At 44.9% G+C, this 19,112-nt stretch overlaps 1 protein-coding gene across 2 annotated transcripts in view; it reads right to left on the bottom strand.

The window, feature by feature from the left end:
* The window catches only part of ST8SIA1 (ST8 alpha-N-acetyl-neuraminide alpha-2,8-sialyltransferase 1), a 151,343-nt gene extending 134,536 nt beyond the window's left edge, over nt 1-16,807 (bottom strand). Inside the window, exon 1 of one of the 2 annotated variants that reach the window (XM_019936508.3) lies at nt 16,136-16,807. In XM_019936508.3, coding sequence (XP_019792067.1) covers nt 16,136-16,371 — 236 coding nt within the window. In that variant the 5' untranslated portion in view covers nt 16,372-16,807. The remainder of the gene's footprint in view (nt 1-16,135) is intronic. The other variant, XM_073788969.1, reaches the window with a different exon arrangement.
* Nucleotides 16,808-19,112: the final 2,305 nt, after the last annotated feature.

Raw genomic sequence — 19,112 nt, 5'->3', positions numbered from 1 at the left:
CTTCCTAAGTGGAAAGAAAAGGAAATGAGAATGAATCAGCGGTAGGAAAGTGACCCTAAATGATGAGGCAACAGTTGCAGACACTCATGGTAAACCCCCAAAATGGGGTTGTGGGGAGCATGGATGACTTTTGGGGATGTAAGACCTTGATCACCTGCTCAAGATGAAAGTGAACTGACTCAGTTGAGCATTTCACTGATCCTAGGGCCCATAGGGATCCTTTAAGAAACAGTGCACAATGACAGTCTTAGAAGGATACAAAAACTCTTCCAGGGGATAAGTATAACAAAATATGAGGGGTTTTTTTCTTACATCTGGGAACTGTGGTCATAGCCCCAAACTGAGACCAATATGTGCTAAGTACCCCATCTTTTAAGTTCAGAAAGCTGCCAGAAGTTGGAGCCAGCCACCTCTCTGCAAGTCTTCTAAGTGGTGGTACACGACCTGAGGAACAGTCCCCCGCCACCATACAGCTGATCCATACTAAGAAGGCCTGGGAGGAATGAGCATCCCTGGGAGATACTATTGCTTCTCCATCCTGCGGAGAGAGGAGACAGTGCTCTCCCTCCCTGCCAACTAGGGAAGAAGGGGGATGGGGTAAGTTCCAAAAGAACCCACTTATAAAAGCGCTGAGGGTCTGCGTTAAAGAGAAACAGTTATTGAATCCTCCGGTGCTTTGCTGTGCTGGCCCTGCACTGTCTGGGAAGAAGAAACAGACGTGGAAAGAGATGGTGAGGCTGAGGCGATGGGCAGTGAAATTCCCTTTGGTGAGGCAAGGACAGCATCTTTCCTCCACCTGAGAAGGCTGCCCAGCAGGCCAAGGAACCAGGACAATTTGCTCTTAAAAAATGTGGGCAGGCTGTCAGGGTTCACCTGAGAAGCAGTAGTCACCAAGGGAAAGACTGTGAGTGGTCTCCGTCCTCCCTGCCCAGTGGGGAAGGAGCAGGCGCCCTTCACACTTCCAGCCCAGGTGCTGGAGACGCATGCGGGGTCACACACACGAGAGTTTTCACTGTGCTTTAAAATCAACACAACTGAGCTAAGTACCAAGATAAGACTATCCCAATAATCAAGGTGGAGATAAAATCTGGCCAAGTTGGTCACAGACCCATGAGTATCAATAAAGGGGAGGAAGGGGTGAGGGTCAGGAGGTAGGTTTGACAAGGCATAGTTGGAGCAGTTACCAGGAAGAAATAAAATGACTGCATTTTTACCCCAAAATTGAGGCTCCCCAGTTCCCGGTGGATGCGTCCTATTTCCCGCCTCTCTGCTTCCTGTTGAGCTCCCTCTCACTATGGCAGCCTGGCTGGGGGAGTGCAGAGCAGTAGCTCACCAAGTGAGAGATCCCCCTCCAAACCGGGCTGGCTTCTCCGTCTCTTTTATTCCACTGGTAATTGAGTTTTGCTTTCCCCCAAGGACTCATGTATCTTTTAGCAATGCTTTAAAGGGCTTTTTCTCTCTAATATCTCACATATTGCACAGGTTACCCAGAGTCGAAAGATATTATACCACTGAGCTGCGTGGAGTCCCCGTGCAGGCCAAAACCTCAATGGACCAAAGGAGGGACCTGGGTCCTCTCTGGACTCCACCAAATACAGACACACACAGCTCAGTTCTGAAAGTGAAGGTCAACCTGTGCTTGGTTTTCCTCCATAAAAAGGAGCTGAGAGGCTTTTTGGAGCACATAACTGTTCCTATAAATACTGTGTGCTTCTATGTTCTCTGCAGGAAGGCCCGTGTCCTCCTGGCTACCCGCTTTATTCCCAGGGCCTAGCAACAGTGTCTGGCACATAGAAGGCACTGAAGAGATATTTGCTGAATGAAGGAATGAGTGGAGGAGGGAATGAATGAATTGGGAGTGAATATTTATGGCACGGAGTCTTAATATTAGGCAACAAAAGAAACTACCCCTGAAAGGTATTCCAACAGCTGTGGACAGGCCTTTCAGATAATCCAGTGTCTTTATTCAGACAACAAATACTCCTTAGACACTTAGTAATAAGACTGTGATGAGGGATCTAAAACAGACAAAAACAAGACTGAATCTTTGACCCTAAAGCACCAAAGCAACAGTATGTATAAGCTGCTTCAAACAGCTACAAGGGGAGAAGGACATAGGAAGAAATGACATAGGCCAATGTCAACACAATCACCAACACTCAACCTCCAAAAACCCAACCCAACAAAATATCATCATGGGATTTTTGTGCCTTTTTACTGCACCTTCACCCCCCACTCAGTGGGTACAATCTGTTCCAGAGTCAAGCTCAAGAGTTTTAATTTCAGTAAACAGGAAAAAGACTCTTTTTTTTTTTTTGTGGTACGTGGGCCTCTCACTGTTGTGGCCTCTTCCGCTGCAGAGCACAGGTTCCGGACGCGCAGGCTCAGTGGCCATGGCTCACAGGCCCAGCTGCTCCGCGGCATGTGGAATCTTCCCGCACCGGGGCATGAACCCATGTCCCCTGCATCGGCAGGCGGACTCCCAACCACTGCGCCACCAGGGAAGCCCGAAAAAGACTCTTAACGGAGTCAGAAAACACAATTTTTAAATTTAGAACAGTTGTAGTTTTCCTTGAAATCCCTACCTTATAGTGAAGCATAGTTCATTTTCCCTTTTAAATTACAGTTTTATTTAATTGCTTAAGTCCTGGGAAAATGATGCAAATGGTTCCATAAAGGCACTGCTTTTTTTTAAAAAACTGAAGTATAGTTGATTTATGATCTTGTGTTAGTTTCAGGTGTACAGCAAAGTGATTCAGATATATATAAATATATAGATATATTCTTTTTCAGATTCTTTTCCATTATAGGTTATTACAAGATATTGAATATAGTTCCCTATGCTGTACAATAAGTTCTTGTTGGTTATCTATTTTACACACAGTAGCATGCATCTGTTAATCCCATACTCCTAATTTATCCCTCCTCCCACCTTCCCCCTTTGGTAACCATAAGTTTGTTTTCTATGTCTGTGAGTCCATTTAGTTGAAAATACGAAAACTCTAACTGAAAAAGATACATGAACCCCAATGTTCACAGTAGCACTATTTACACTACCCAAGATGTGGAAGCAAACTAAGTGCCCATCGACAGATGAACGGATAAAGAAGATGTGGCACATATATACAGGAATATTACTTAGCCATAAAAAGGATGAAATACTGCCATTTTCAGCAACATGGATGGACCCAGAGATTATCATACTAAGTGAAGTCACACAGAGAAAGACAAATATTATATTATATCACTTATCTAGGGAATCTGAAAAAAATAACCCAAATGAACTTATTTACAAAATAAGACACTGCCTTTTTTTTTTTTTTTTTTTTGCGGTACGCAGGCCTCTCACTGCTGTGGCCTCTTCCGCTGCGGAGCACAGGCTCCGGACACGCAGGCTCAGCGGCCATGGCTCACGGGCCCAGCCGCTCCGCAGCATGTGGGATCTTCCCGGACCGGGGCACGAACCCGCGTCCCCTGCATCAGCAGGCGGACTCTCAACCACTGCACCACCAGGGAAGCCCGGCACTGCCTTTTAAATGTAGATGACAGACCATGCCAATGGGGAGGATAACCGTGACAGATAAAGGTACATGTTACATAGCACTAAGTAAATTCCTCATAGCTAGGTCTCTGCAATTGAGGGGAGACTGCCACTGTACATATCCAGTTTTATGGGAATCTTTCTTAGTTGTTCTGGCTTCTTGAACAATTTCATCATTTAATGCTAACAATCATTGCATGTCTGACTATTTACGCAACCGCTATCCGCACTGAAATGGAGGAAACCTCAAATCTGCCCTCAGCCAAAGTCAAAGATTTTCTATGAACAACCAAAGAAACCAGTTATAAAGAACTGATGGTGGGGGAAAAAAAAACCATCAAGAAACTACTTTTGGAAATTTATACTAAGAAAATAAATGGACAAATGCTTAAGATGTATACACAAGTATGTTCATAAAAGCATTATTTCTAAAGGTAAGAAACTGCAACGTGAATATCCAATAATAGTGGATTTTACTTAAATAAATTATTAACTATCCTGAAAAAGGAAAATCTTATAGCCATTAAAAAGCGATGATGTACAGCAAGATCATTTTTGACCCACCTCCTAGAGAAGTGGAAATAAAAACAAAAATAAACAAATGGGACCTAATGAAACTTAAAAGCTTTTGCACAGCAAAGGAGACCATAAACAAGGCAAAAAGACAACCCTCAGAATGGGAGAAAATATTTGCAAATGAAGCAACTGATAAAGGATTAATCTCCAAAATTTACAAACAGCTCATGCAGCTCAATATCAAAAAAACAAACAACCCAATCCCAAAATGGGCAGATGACCTAAATAGACATTTCTCCAAAGAAGATATACAGATTGCCAACAACACATGAAAGGATGCTCAACATCACTAATCATTAGAGAAATGCAGGTCAAAACTACAATGAGATATCACCTCATACCAGTCAGAATGGCCATCATCAAAAAACCTACAAACAATAAATGCTGGAGAGGGTGTGGAGAAAAGGGAACCCTCTTGCACTGTTGGTGGGAATGTAACTTGATACAGCCACTATGGAGAACAGCATGGAGGTTCCTTAAAAAACTAAAAATAGAACTACCAAACAACCCAGCAATCCCACTACTGGGAATATACCCTGAGAAAACCATAATTCAAAAAGAGTCATGTACCACAATGTTCATTGCAGCTCTATTTACAATAGCCAGGACATGGAAGCAACCTAAGTGTCCATCAACAGATGAATAGATAAAGAAGATGTGGCACATATATACAATGGAATATTACTCAGCCATAAAAAGAAACAAAATTGAGCTATTTGTAGTGAGGTGGATAGACCTAAAGTCTGTCATACAGAGTGAAGTAAGTCAGAAAGAGAAAGACAAATACCGTGTGCTAACACATATATATGGAATTTAAGAAAAAAAAAATGTCATGAAGAACCTAGGAGTAAAACAGGAATAAAGACACAGACCTACTAGAGAATGGACTTGAGGATATGGGGAGGGGGAAGGATAAGCTGTGTCAAAGCGAGAGAGAGGCATGGACATATATACACTACCAAACGTAAGGTAGATAGCTAGTGGGAAGCAGCCGCATAGCACAGGGAGATCAGCTCCGTGCTTGGTGACCACCTAGAGGGCTGGGATAGGGAGGGTGGGAGGGAGGGAGCCGCAAGAGGGAAGAGATACGGGGATATATGTATATGTATAACTGATTCACTTTGTTATAAAGCAGAAACTAACACACCATTGTAAAGCAATTATACTCCAATAAAGATGTTAAAAAAAAAAGCGATGATGTAGATCTACATATATTGTTACTACAAAAATATTCACGACATACTGTCAAATTCATTATATACAAACACGGAGGCGTTGAATGGTCTGGAAGAATATATACCAAAATATTAGCAATGTTTCTCTCTGGGTGAATAAATGTCAGTCACTTTTACAAATGAAAACAGTATTGGTCTTATATTAAATGCCAACTTTGAGAAAAGAACTCTTTAAAGAAGCTCTTTGATTTCTCTTATTCAGTATTTGCCAAATATTGGGTTGGCCAAAAAGTGCCTTCAGTTTTTAAGTAAAAATAAAAGACACATTTTTTCATTTTCACCAAGAACTTCTTTGAACAACGTATTCACCCTTTTGTTCCACTACCTTCTGCCATTTTTTAGGCAACTTCATAATTCCATCTTCCCAAAACTTTTTATCTTTTTGAGCAAAGAACTGTTCCAGGTGCCTTTTACAATCTTCCAGGGAATTGAACTTTGTTCCATTAAGGGAATTTTGTAAAGACTGAAATAAATGGAAATCCGAAGGTGCAATGTCTGGTGAATACAGTGGGTGAATCAGAACTTTCCAGCCAAGCTGTAACAGTTTTTGCCTGGTCATCAAAGAAACATGCAGTCTTGCATTATCCTGATGGAAGATTATGCGTTTTCTGTTGACTAATTCTGGACGCTTTTCATGGAGTGCTGCTTTCAGTTGGTCTAATTGGAAGCAGTACTTGTTGGAATGAATCATTTGGTTTTCCGGAAGCAGCTCATGATAGAGGACTCCATTCCAATCCTACCATATACACATCACCACCTTCTTTGGATGAAGACCGGCCTTAGGTGTGGTTGGTGGTGGTTCATATCGCTTGCCCCACGATCTCTTCCCTTTCAGATTATTGTACAGTATCCATTTTTCATCGCCCGTCACAATATGTTTTAAAAACGGAATAATTTCATTGCATTTAAGTAGAGGATCGCAGGCAGAAATATGGTCAAAAAGGTTTCTTCTGCTTAACTTATGTGGAACCCAAACATCAAAGCAATGAACATAACCAAGCTGGTGCAAATGATTTTCAGCTCTTGATCTGGGTATTCTGAGTATGCCAGCTATCTCCCATGTGGTATAACGTTGACGGTTCTCAATTAATGTCTCGATTTGATCACTATCAACTTCAACTGGTGCACCCGATCGTGGAGCATCGTCCCGTGAGAAATCTCCAGCACGAAACCCCGCAAACCACTTAAGACACGTTCAATCAGTCACAGCACCTTCTCCATGCATGGCACAAATCTTTTTTTGCGTTTCGGTTGGATTTTTACCTTTCTTGAAATAATGAAGCATAATATGCCGAAAGTGTTGCTTTTTTTCTTCCATTTTCAATATTAAAATGGCTACACAAAAATTCACCGGTTTTTATAAGTCTTTTTTAAAATGCATGCTGATATGACAGCTGTCATATACAGTCTAATAAAATTGCTTTGAATGAGGTTAAAGGCAACTAAGTGCTACTAGAGCCATCTTATGGGAAAAAACGAATGAACCTTTTGGCCAACATATCTTTTCAATATCCTTTTTAAGGATCCTTTTGAAGAAAGTAATTTGTTCCAATGGGGTAACATTTTTTTTTAAAAAAGAAACTCATGGTAAATAATTTTTTTTCCAAAATGAAAATCATAAATCTATTTTATCACAAGCTTGTAAGTTAAAAATGAATTATATGAGAAAATGTTAAAGCTATAATGTTGAATGATTAAAAAGGATATAAAACTAAATACACAAAATACATAAAATTTAGTAATAATACACATGCAAACAAATACACAAAAAGAAACAGTTACAATGAGCACTTCTGAGGAGCAGAATTATGAGTGATATTTTTTTTCTCCTTTTTCCTACATTTAAAATTTTCCTATAATAGGTATCTATTACTTCCAAAATCAGACAAATAATAAACACTATATATTTTTTAAATAAGCGTGAGGGACATAAAATCATGTACATATTTGTTTTATCAATAATCAAAACAAGCACTTTGTTCAAAACAAGCCCTTTCTCATCACACTCACTTGGAAATAAATCTCTGGTTTTTGGTCTGTTACTCAAGCCCTGAATAATGGAGACCGTGGAACTCTGAATTCATTTCAGCTTCCTTCTGGCACCTAATTAAAGGAGTGGCACAACTCTTATGGCTTTGGCAGCTTCCCTCTCATGCAGTGCCATTGCTAGGAGACGGTCCAACAGAAAGGGGGAAAATCGGTTGCTTCGAAACTCAGCATGATTATCTAAAACAAACTCTCACCCTTGGAACACAGAACTCAGTTTCTTATTGACTCAACTAATCACACTAGACTCGACAATAAATTCTATAAAATCATGAACCATGTCTAACTTTCATCACTGTATCCCAGCACCTAACTGGCACACAAGAGGCATTTACTAAATGTAGGTAAATGAATGATTGAATGAATGAATGAATGAATGGGTGATTTATGACTGGGGTCTGCTCTCTTCCTTAAAATTCTGCTGGCCATTTTACAGCATCCTTAGTACTAACACTGTGGAGGAAGAAGTGTGTCATAAGGTCACATTTCATTGTCATACATTCCATTACTAAAAGTACAATAATAGGCATAGGATGTGTCCCAGGAAGCAGCTTTTCTCATCATTATGGCTTAATAATTAGCAATTATTCAGCACCTAATCCTCCCAAGGTAAGAAATGCCACCCATAGCTAAGGCTCAGAAAAGCCAGGTAAATTTTTCAAGGTCACGAAGTTAATAAATGACAGAACCCGTATTAACACCTGATTCTATGGGGCCCTGAAGTCCAGGCTCTTCCTAGGTGGGAACAATCATCTTGTCATCTCACCAATCCAGCCTGAGAATGACGATGGCTTGCACACTAATCATCTCCCTTAATCATCATCATAAACCTAGGAAGTGAGTTGGCATATTATACCATGTTTCAGATGACAAAACAAAGGAACAGAGAGGTTAAGCAGCTTGCCCAAGGTCACAGAGCTCCCAAAAGAGCCAAAATAGAATGAAAAGCTAGAAAGTATTTGACTAGAAATCTATCAACTTCATCATAAGGGACTGCATTAAGATACACAGTCAGCATCACTTCCGAAATGATTCACAACTACGATGAGAAAAAACAAGCTTTGAGAAAAAAGCTTGCTTTCCTGAGTTGCTGCCTAGGCATTTTACAGTATGATAACCCTGCTCACACCCAGAGTCCGGACATTTTGCTGAGGACTCGCATTCAGGACGCCCGCCCTAAGTTCCCTCTTTGCTTTTCCCCAGGCACCTTTTAAAATAACAACTTAGAGTTAAGCCAACAAAAAGTTCCAGACCTCTGCCCCAACCACCTTATAAGTAATAGGTGTTTGTTACCTTACTTTCTGTCTCCCACTCTTGAGCTCCTGGCCTGGGACGGAGGGCTGCCCCTCCCCAAACTCACTGTTCCCCCTTGCTTCTGGGATCTGTAAGTAACAAATCCTAGACTCCACTTCTTTTGTATGAGCATATTAAAACCGAGTCTTCAATCAATACGACCATGGGTTTCACCTCCCCAAAGTGGACGCTGGACGCTGAGGGAGGTACCTATCCCCACAGTGGGGAGCTTGGGTCTCCTGATTCAGCATGTTTTTAGTTTGATATAACAGCTCTGGCTTCCTAACAGAACTTTGTCAAAAGACAAAGTGGCCATACTCTACACTAACATATATAATTATTCAGTTGATCCAACCAGCTGCCTTAACACTCCTTTACAAAACAAAGACAAATAGGCTCCCACATGGTAAAAAAAAAAAAAAAATCCCTACTGGCAAGGCAGAAGACAAAAGTGCAAATTAACAAACAGATAAAATATATGTTCTCTCCTCCTATCCTTCTCCCTGGACAAACAGACCTGTATAACAATCTGGAATGCCTGATTCAAACTGAGGCTTCTCCAACTCCAGCAAGTTTGGTACTAGAACATGGCAACGCAGAAAGAGCCACCCCTCCCCATGTGTACACGTGAAATCCACCCAATCCCACACCCAATCTCCTCTCACTGCCTCCCATTCTCGCAAAGAGCTGTTCCTTGGCCAACCCTTGGGCCTAGGAGTGCACACAGCAGTGGGACAAGCCACCCCCAGGAGGAGGAATTAGGGGAACACTACATAAAGGCAGGCAGGCTACGGAGTGGGCTTGAGTCATCTGGGCTGGGAAGTCCAGGGTCTACAAAGGCCCCATTGAGCCTTGCCTGATTGACAAGGGGTGAGACCAGAGGAGGAGCAAAGTGAGCTCCCCCCTAAAACACAGGACACAAAGCATGGGCTTCTCTTGCCAAGGTCTAAGGGGGGGCACTGATCAGCTCACACACAAGCTTTCAATAGAAACTTATCATAAATCTCTCCAAATGCATCCCCTCTCCCTACCCTTCCCTAGAACCAAGACCTGGCCATCTATCAAAGTCAATTCATCCACTCCTCTTCCAGTCATCAAAGCATTTACAGTTTGTCGTTTCCAAATGTAGCTGTTAATGGCATGATATTTTCTGGGTGTTTTAAATCCTGTCAATTGGACTGATTTTGTTTCTCTAAAGCAGTGATTCTCAACCAGCAGCTACTTTGCCCCCTGGGAGCTATATCTGGGGACATATATGGTTGTTTCATTCTGTGGATGGTCACTGGACAAAGGCCATGGGTGTTGCTGAATATTCTACAATGAACAGGACAACCCTCCACAACAAAGAATTATCCAGCCCAGGATGTCAGTGGTGCTGAGGTGAGGAAACTCTGTCCTAGAGTAGGAACTCTTGGAGAGGATGCCATTTACTCCTTCGGTCCCCAAACAGCCAAGCAGAGTGCTGGACCTCGATAAATCCTTGCTGGCTGACTAGCTAACTGGTCCCACTCCATTCTAAAACGTGCAGTCACGCAGTAACTCAACAAAAATGAGTGTGCCAGGAACCACAGCTCAGCTCCGGGGATGCAAATATGAATGAGTCGGCATGAAAGGCAGACAAGTAAACCGGTACTTTTAACACAGCTTGAGAAATGCACCTGTCATTACCAGCTATTTCTATATTTACCTGTTTATTATGTCTCCCCTCGTTAGCCTATAAATTTCAAGAAAGTAAGGGTTTTGTTAAGTTCACTGTTATGGTTCCAGCCCCTTTTACGATAATAGTGGTAGATACAGTAGTAGATATTTTGGATCAATGAAAAAATGAAATAATATGCACAAGGCTTTTTTTTTTTTTTTTTCCCTGAAGGAGGAGATTCTAACACATCCTGGGGAGGAAGGAAGGAAAGCTGCCTTGAGGAAAGCTAATGCAGATTAAGCACTAATTACACTTGGCCCTCGGTGTCCGTGAGGGAATGGTTGCAGGACTCCACCCCATCTCCCCACCCTCCCACCCCGCACAGACACCAAAATTCCCGGATGCTCAAGTCCCTTATATAAAATGGCTAGTATAGGATGCCCTCCATATCCGTGGGTTCTGCCTCCGAGGAGTCAACCAGCTGCGGATCTCGAATTTCCATCCTAGGCTAGTTGAATCCGCGGATGCGGAAACCACAGATTCGGAGGGCCGACTCTATGTGCCAGAAACGGTTCTCAGCATTTTCAACGTATTACCTATTCTAATGCTCACAACACTCCTAGAAGAAGCCACATTTTACATACGAGGATATGAAGTCTGATTTTCTCCAGAACACAACAAATAGTGGTAGTAGGGTTTGAGGACAGCTAACTTTGGAACCTTTGTTCTTAACCACTGCAACTGCACTGTGGAGAGATGAGCAAGGATTGACCCCGTGAAGGGCGGGCCCTGTGGCCTTGAAGGAAAAGCATTCGGGCAGAGGGAATGGCGCAAGCAGAGCCAACACAGCGTGGCTTATTTCAGGGACTATTTTCAGGTAACTTATTTCAGGTAACTTTTACCAATACGACTAAAGCATAAGGAGGAACACTGATGAAAGATGATGGTGGAAAAGTAATCATGGCCAGATCATAAGAGACATCAGCAATGCCTCATTTCCCCGAGATGGTCAGGGAATGAGCGTAAGGCTTCGAGTCTAACAGCTGTGGGTGGAAACTCAACCCAATCACTTTGTTAGTGGTTCTCTCTGAACCTCCATTTCCTCAACTGTAAGACAAAGAACATACAAATATCTACTTTATAAAATAGCTATGGGAACAAACGTAACTAATACAAGCACTAAGAACTGGACCTTGTACATGTCATGAGTCCAAGCAATGTTAATGACTTACTTTTTTTACTGCATTATTGCTGGTGGAGTTTTTTCACATGTGTAAATCTGCAGCATAATGGTAGCTTATTTTCGTAAGCACCACATTAAACCAGCTTTTTCCTAAACTACTTTTACAGTGAATTCCACAAATTCCCCACTTAACAAACATAAAACTTACATCCCATATACACAGATGGCTGCACCGCTCCCCCTCCCCCCCGCACCCAGCGCCCTTCTGCAGCCACCAGGGCAGCTGTGGAAACACCCGAAGCTTCTGGTAACCACAGATTTAAAATAGGGACAGAAAGGAAGCTACATAAAACTAGAACTGCTTAGAGGAGTGTTTTTCGTTCAGAATTTAGAAAGGGAAAGAGAAACAGGACTACTTAGACTGATGGCCCCCAGCCAGTGAACAGACAGGATGCTCACAGCACTCCGGTGTTATCCCCTTTCTCCAGATCCACCAGGAACAGTGATGTACCACCTCTGCTGATGTCGACACATGGCCAGTGCCCTTGGATACTTGACGTCTGTTCATTTCTCATGAGCTGCACCTTAAGCCCATTCAGAGCTTGTGACCTGGCTCCCCCCTGCCTCCCAGTCTGCTTACTGCTGTGCTCGCTGTGGGCGACTTAAGAACTTTCCCACAGGAAGCACACCAGACCCTTGCCCACCTCCCTGTCTTGGCTGTTGCTGTCCTGTCTGCCTAGAACATCCTTTGCACTCCCCTCTCACTACTCCCCCATCTTACCATCCTTCAAGGCTGAGTACAAATGCCACCTCCTCTCCAACTTCCCTCCTTCCCCAGAATCAAGTGCCACGTTCTATGAATCTCCCCAGCCCTCTGTTTGTGGTTCAATTGTGTAAGGGCCACATATTAAACAGAGGTACGAAGCAAGCACCCTTTTAAATGCTATCTGTACGCTACCATATGATTTTCACTATAAACTTGTAAAAAATGATAACAAACCCCATTTTACAAATGGGGAAGGTGAAGCTCTGAGAGTCGAACTTGCCAATGGTCACACAACTAGAAAGGGAACTCCAACCATGTACTGACAGGTCTCCAATTCCTAAGTTTTTCACTCTGTTGTGCTGCCTCTATTTAACGACCCTATTGCCAGGTGGTTAGTTGATTACATACATATACACTTGTCACAGGGACCAGGGCATAGTCATCTTTGTAAACGCGGATAACAAGGTACCCATACAACGTTCTTAGAAGAATTAAATCAGACAGTACATTTAAAACACTTAGCATAGTGCCATGCACATAACAAGAGCCTAATAATTTGTTGGTTTTGTTGTTGCTACCATGTCAGGTGCCTTGCACATAAACTGTGAACAGGAGTTTATTTCTGAGGAACAACCAAAATGGGGAAGGACCTGACGGAAGAGACAAATGCCACTTTGGTTTGGCATTTCCTTGTACTACTTGATTACTCAATCAGAAGCAGCAAGAGTTTTATAATAATTTTAAGTTTCTATGATAGGGTGAATTGACTTCTTTATCTTTCTTAGACTATGTGGGTGATAGGGAAACTTCCTACTTAGCAAAACCCTTGCAACTTTGTTACTTTCTTGCTGCCCCCCCCACCCCAAGCAATCTGTCAAAATTCCCCTCTGAGAAGTCAGCACTTCAGTTCTAAGGTTGGAGAAGAAGAAAATCACAAAAGTAAAAGGAAGCACTGACGGCAAAACGGAATCTGAAATTCTGATGCTTATAAACCTAGTGAAACACTTTCTTTTGTCCTCACAGGATTTTACAAGACTTTAAACCATCACATTTCCTTACTCATAGGTTTTTATCAGTCGCGCCCTAGGAGAAGGTAAGCTGTCTCAGGGGAAGCAATCCATGCATCCTGTTTACTGCTATCCCCCAGGGCCTAACTCATACCTGGTACATTGTAGTCACTCATTAAATATGGGTTGACTGACTGGCTGCAATTATTTGTATGTATGTATGTATGAATATACATATATTTATACATATACATACATCATTCCGTGGTTTATGGATAAGTGTGTATACATCCCCACACGTAAGTGCACATTGTACATTTATGTATGTGTGTTTGTATTTGTGAAGAAGATATTTCAGACTGGCAAACACAAATACCTGTTTGCCAAAGTTGTGTCTCCTTAACACAATAAAGGCCTCTGGCTGACCTAATAGCTAACAATCATACTCTGTTACCCACATACTAACAATCTAGATGTTAAAAAACAATTAAGCATGCAGAGTAAAAAAAAATTTTTGACTTAACAAACCATGATACTTTGACTATCTTTTAAAATCCTCAACAAACCATGATACTTTGACTATCTTTTAAAATCCTCGTCCCTGTTCATTAGCTTCAGTGGGGAGGCGTGCGGACGGGCAAATTTGAACCACTAATGATTCGCTGCAAACCTGGCAAGTGAAACATTCCAAATTCCTATGGCCTGGTCAAATGTCCTTATTAAAGTTGTAACATATATTAACTTATCATTTACACTGTCTAACAATTAGAATGACACCACTGACTAGTTATATGTGCCAGACACTTGGCATCAGTTTTTTTATTTAAACTTTGCACCAACCCTACAAGGTAGATGCTATTATCTCTATCTATACGTAAGGAAACTCAGACTCAAAGAGATAGAATAACTTGCCAAAGATCCTCTGCTGTTCCGTAGTCATGGCACGGTCAGTCTAAAAATTCAGGATTCTCCTCCAAAGCCCAAACTCTTTTCCATGCGCAATGGTGCCACTCACACAGTCTTACGGACACTGACTTTGAGGGGTATGTGTTTAGGCAGTTTGGGGATTTTCATAAGTATTTCTCTGCACGGAGAGACTAGACCAAATGCCAGCCAAGCACACTGAAGATTACCCCCAGGCTATAGACAACAAGAGGCAAGTGTGTCTCAGAAACAACCAGCCTGGGCTTCTCAGAATGTGAAGCATTTTCCACTCAATTATGTCCTCCAAAAGAAATCTATTCTCTAAAAGAGCTTCATTATTGCTCCTCCTATAAAAAAAAAATGTACTCTTTCATTGCAAACCAATGGGAAGCTCTTAACTCATTTCCTTACATTACTTGAAATGAAAGTACCTTCTGTCTCTAGAGAAAAGAATGGGGGCACGCTATGCCTTTTGAGTAGAACAATCAATACCATGAAGGTAAGAGAAAATTAGCTCTTATATACTTTTAAGTGGAGTGGGGTTATTTTTAAACTTAATGATAGCAGAATTCTAAACAGAGAGACAGAAGGAACGTCTTCCCTCGCAGTTTAAAGGCGAATTCAGCTGCCTTTCCCTGCAAAGTTTGGCTATTATCTCTTTGACCTTTCCAAGAGCAGGCCTGAGAAAGGGAAGGAAACCATATGTTTTAAAAGTTTGTTTTTTTAATTTACAGATATTTCTGAACATTTGTAACTAACAGTAGTGAAGTTGGCTCTCACTTGGCCATATACGGCTTGGAAAGATCCTATGCAGAGCAAAGGAAAGCACTCCGTACCCCCTCTGCACCTCCAGACCACAACCATCACAGGAAGCGCCAACCGCAGCATCTTCAGCTGAAGGGACTGAAGGTGAAAGGGGCTCCTGACAGCGGGAGAAGCACCAGGGCGCCCCTTCCGCACGATCAGGAAGGCAGAGAAGAAGCGGAAGCAGCTTTGCCTCACCTCCAATCTCACCGCACAACCCCTGCCAAGAACTCATCTTTAGACCGTTAAACTGAAATTCCCAGAAAAGAAGGGAAACTACAACCTCTGAGTGATGCTCAGAGGTTGATTTCCAACCTGGTTTTGGTTTTATTGTTTGTTTTCTGATTTCAAGTCCCCACCTAAAGTACATCTCCCAGCCTCCAGAAGGCATCCACTGTAAGCCCAGCAAAAGAGCTGGGAGCTTTAGAGCTTTATGTGACCAAAATCCCAGCTCCGACCCTGCAAAGGTACATGACCTTGGGGAAGTAACTTCTCTGAAGATTCAGTTTGTGGTTGGTAAGATGGGGATATTAATGTCTGTTATTAGAAAGTCGGTGAAACTCCAGTAAAAATCACTCAGTCCCCGGCTCTTTAGGAGGGCATCAGTAAGTGCCTTGCGTTTGTTATGGGCATACTGCACAGAGCAGCGGCAGCCAGGCTGGATGTCCATGTTTTCACTGCCCATGACTCCCTCATTAGTGACTTATGTTACCAACCATGCACCAAACCCCAGGAAGACGCCTGGTACCTGCTTCTAGTTCTCTACAGCTTCGACTGTCTGCAGAGCCCGAGATAAATTCTCATTAAGTTCAAGGGACAAAGTTAGCCTAGATTCTTCTTCCCACCGGTTATCGGCAAATCGTTGAATACAACTCAGGCTTGGGAAGAAATGCGTACAGACTTTCCACGGCCAAAGCAGGTGTCTGCACATCTCCCGGGGTAAGGGCTGGGGAAAGGCCCCTGACTAATGTCTCCAGGTTGGGAACGACAAAGAAAGGGAATAGGACAAGAAGGACGGGATGAAAGGGCCTCTGCAAGGCGGTCCTCGCCGGTGACCCTGTCCTCGGCGTCCCGGGAAGAAAGGACACGAGAGCTGGGTGGAGCCGCGAGAGCAGGAGTACCTGAAGACTCTGGCCGCCGTCTGGTTCCTCCTCCACGCCGTGCCTTGTTGCAGCACCCCCTGCACAATCTCCTTCTCGTTGGGCAGTCGGTAGACGGGAAAGATGTAGAGCCAACAGAGGACCACGACGCAGAGGGCACTGGCTCCCACGGGCAGCCGGGTCCGCGGGAACTTCCACGCCAAGACGGCCATGGCCCCTCTGGACGTGTGTCGCCGGGCCCGCCCGCAGGGGCTCATCGCAGCCCCCGGGGCCCAGGGTGGCGGTCGAGGGCCGGAGCCTCAGCACTAGGCTAGGCGCAGGGGCAGCGGAGGATCCCCCCACCGCCGGCCCCCCATGCACACACACCTTTCGCTTTCGTGCTCGCACTCGCACGCACGCTCCTTCGGCGCCCACAGCTTCAAAGGTCGGCGCAAGGATTTTTTCCAATGCAACTTTTTCGAGGATTTCTTTCTAGGGGAAGTGCCCCGGCAGCAAGTCACAAGCTACAGCCATGGTCGCTCCCCCTGAAGGCGGGCGCCGGGGTCTCCGAGAGCGCGGGGAGCGGCGGCGGCGAGTCGCTCCCGCCGGTTCTGCAGCGTTACCGTCGCCCTCGGCGTGGGGCCGGGGAGAGTCTCAGCTCCCTCGCAGACATCTGGTCCGCGGCGCCCCCTTCTGAGCGATGCTCCTGCGCCCTTCGCCGCCTCTCCCCGCCTCCCGCGCTACTGCGCTGCCAGGCACCCCCCCCCCCCCCCCCCCCGCCAGACGCGCTCCCCGCGCCGCGCCAAGTCCTTGGAAATTTCCACGGCGGCCCGGGACCGCTAGCCCGCCCCGGGCTTCTCCGCCTCCCCCGCCAGGACCCCTGCTTCCCACCCCTCCCGGAGAAGAAAAGAACTCGCTTTCATCAGTTAATTCAGCGACGCGCCGCAGCCTTCCGCGGCGCCCGGGACTTCGCAGACAAACGCCCGGGGATTGGTGGAAATCAAGGTCTCCCCTCCCTCCCCCACCCGCGAAATTGCCTCCTTCGACCCGTTCAGATGCGCGACGCTCGGCTGGAGAGCGCGCCCCTCTCTCCCGCCCTGGTCCCCCGGAGACAGAGGCAAACAATACAATAATGATAATAACCCTCCCCTAAAATGTGTATACACAAATCCCTGAGTGTGGCCGAGACTGGCTGAAAGCCTGACCCTCCGACACGCAGCCGGCGCGCCGGGGCTGTCACCCTGCCGCCGTCACCCTCGGCTCTCTCTCTAACTGGTTGGTTATTAACCCGCAGTGAGGCGCGAGGAGGCCGGCGGAGATTGATTCCTTCCTGGGCCCCCACCCCCATTCCCCGGTCCCGGAGCCGCGGCTCCAGCGACACCCGTGCGCGCGCGCGCTCGCGGGCACACACGCAGACACACACGGGTACACACGCTCGCGGGCCCGCACGCGCGCGCACGAGGAGGTGCGTGCACACCGGGGTCCTCCGCCTCGCCTCCGCCCTGCAGGGAAAGGCGCTGCTGCATCCAGATGTGCAGGCAGCTGGTGGCCCAGCAAACAGACCTCGGGACGTGACAATGCCTTGGAGGCGCTGTCGCCTCCTCTGCCTTTTAGATGCAAGGGCCGCTTGTTCTTCGACGTCCTTCTCTCTCCACCGACCAGCTTATCGCAACCCCGACCTTGGAAAAGCGCCACCCGCCTGGACCGGCCGAGCCCAGGGACACACAGTTAGCCATTTCTGCTACCCCGGCGGCCGGCGAATAGCTCGGCTACCTCCTAGCGGTTGCCTAGTCTATTTGCTTAAGCGTCTCGTCAAGCATGATGTGTGCAGGGACAAAGAAATCCAGCAGCCTACTAACCAGGTCGCCTTCATCATCACGAAACCAAAATTTAGGGCCATAACTTCAATTGCTCAGCCGACCAAGCTGCAGCTCCCTCGGACCTACACTGAGTTTTATGTGGCCTGGTGCATCTTTCTCCACTGAGAGATGGGACTTGAGAAGTTGATGGAAAGTTATTTACCGAAAAAGACCACCAAAGTCTCATTCCTCCCTCTTAGGAGAACGGCCCACTGCCCTCCGGCCTGCAAGCATGCCCCTGGAATCCCTCCTACTTGGGTGAATCAGGGGAGATGAGAAAGCATAAAATCCCAAAGTTACATCCTATACAGTGGAGCTTAATTGAGATTCTTTGAAATAATGATTACCTGCAAAGTAGTCCTGCAAAGTACCCAAACCAACTTCTTCTGTTCTGGGAAGAGGATTGTTAGGGACGGGGGGTGGGGGAGTGGGGGGGGAGGGGTGCAAGAGGCCAGGGAAATCTTTCCCATAGTTGCCAGGCTGTGGATAAATCATCTGCCTCCTTTGTTCCAGTCATTTAAATAGAACACAAACTATCTAATTTCTCTTTTATTCCCCTAGTCCAAGGGGTACTCCTGTCCCAGTCCAAGAGATACAAATAAATAAGACAACAACCAAAAATATTGCAGTTAGGAAGGGTTATATAAATGTTTCCCCATTTAATGTCATAAAAAAATGCAGCAAAGTTGGGCCTTAAACCAAGGGTTTTCCGTGATGCAATGTGCTGTTTTTCCTTCTTCTGAAAACTAAGATTCTCTTACCCTTGTTGACTCCTGCCCTACCCTACAATCCAACTTCATTCCCTGCTTCTCCAGTCAGACCATTGCCCTTCCCCTTCCAAGTCACACAGGCATCACTTTTGTCACTGTGTTTTGTGGTCCACATTCTTCTTTCATGAGATACCTTTTTTCTCCCTCCATACAAATCCAGCACATGATTCAAGGCCAAACCAAGTGGCTAGGAATTTCTCCCTCCATGTGTTCCCAGACCACCTAAAACATAGGCTTCATAGGTAGGAACTCAGTAAATGTTTCTGGTTTCTGCTTCTATTCCCTTTGACCTCCTGATCTGAATGTCTATCTATAGTATTTGCTGGCTCTGACAGATGATTAAACATTTAGATGTGCAGTGCTGTGTTGCTAGCATTTTTTACATGTAGC

The sequence above is a fragment of the Tursiops truncatus genome, chromosome 11, assembly GCF_011762595.2.
Source record: "Tursiops truncatus isolate mTurTru1 chromosome 11, mTurTru1.mat.Y, whole genome shotgun sequence".
Classification (NCBI taxonomy): Eukaryota; Metazoa; Chordata; class Mammalia; order Artiodactyla; family Delphinidae; genus Tursiops; species Tursiops truncatus.
This window is presented reverse-complemented; position numbering and strand designations above follow the sequence as displayed.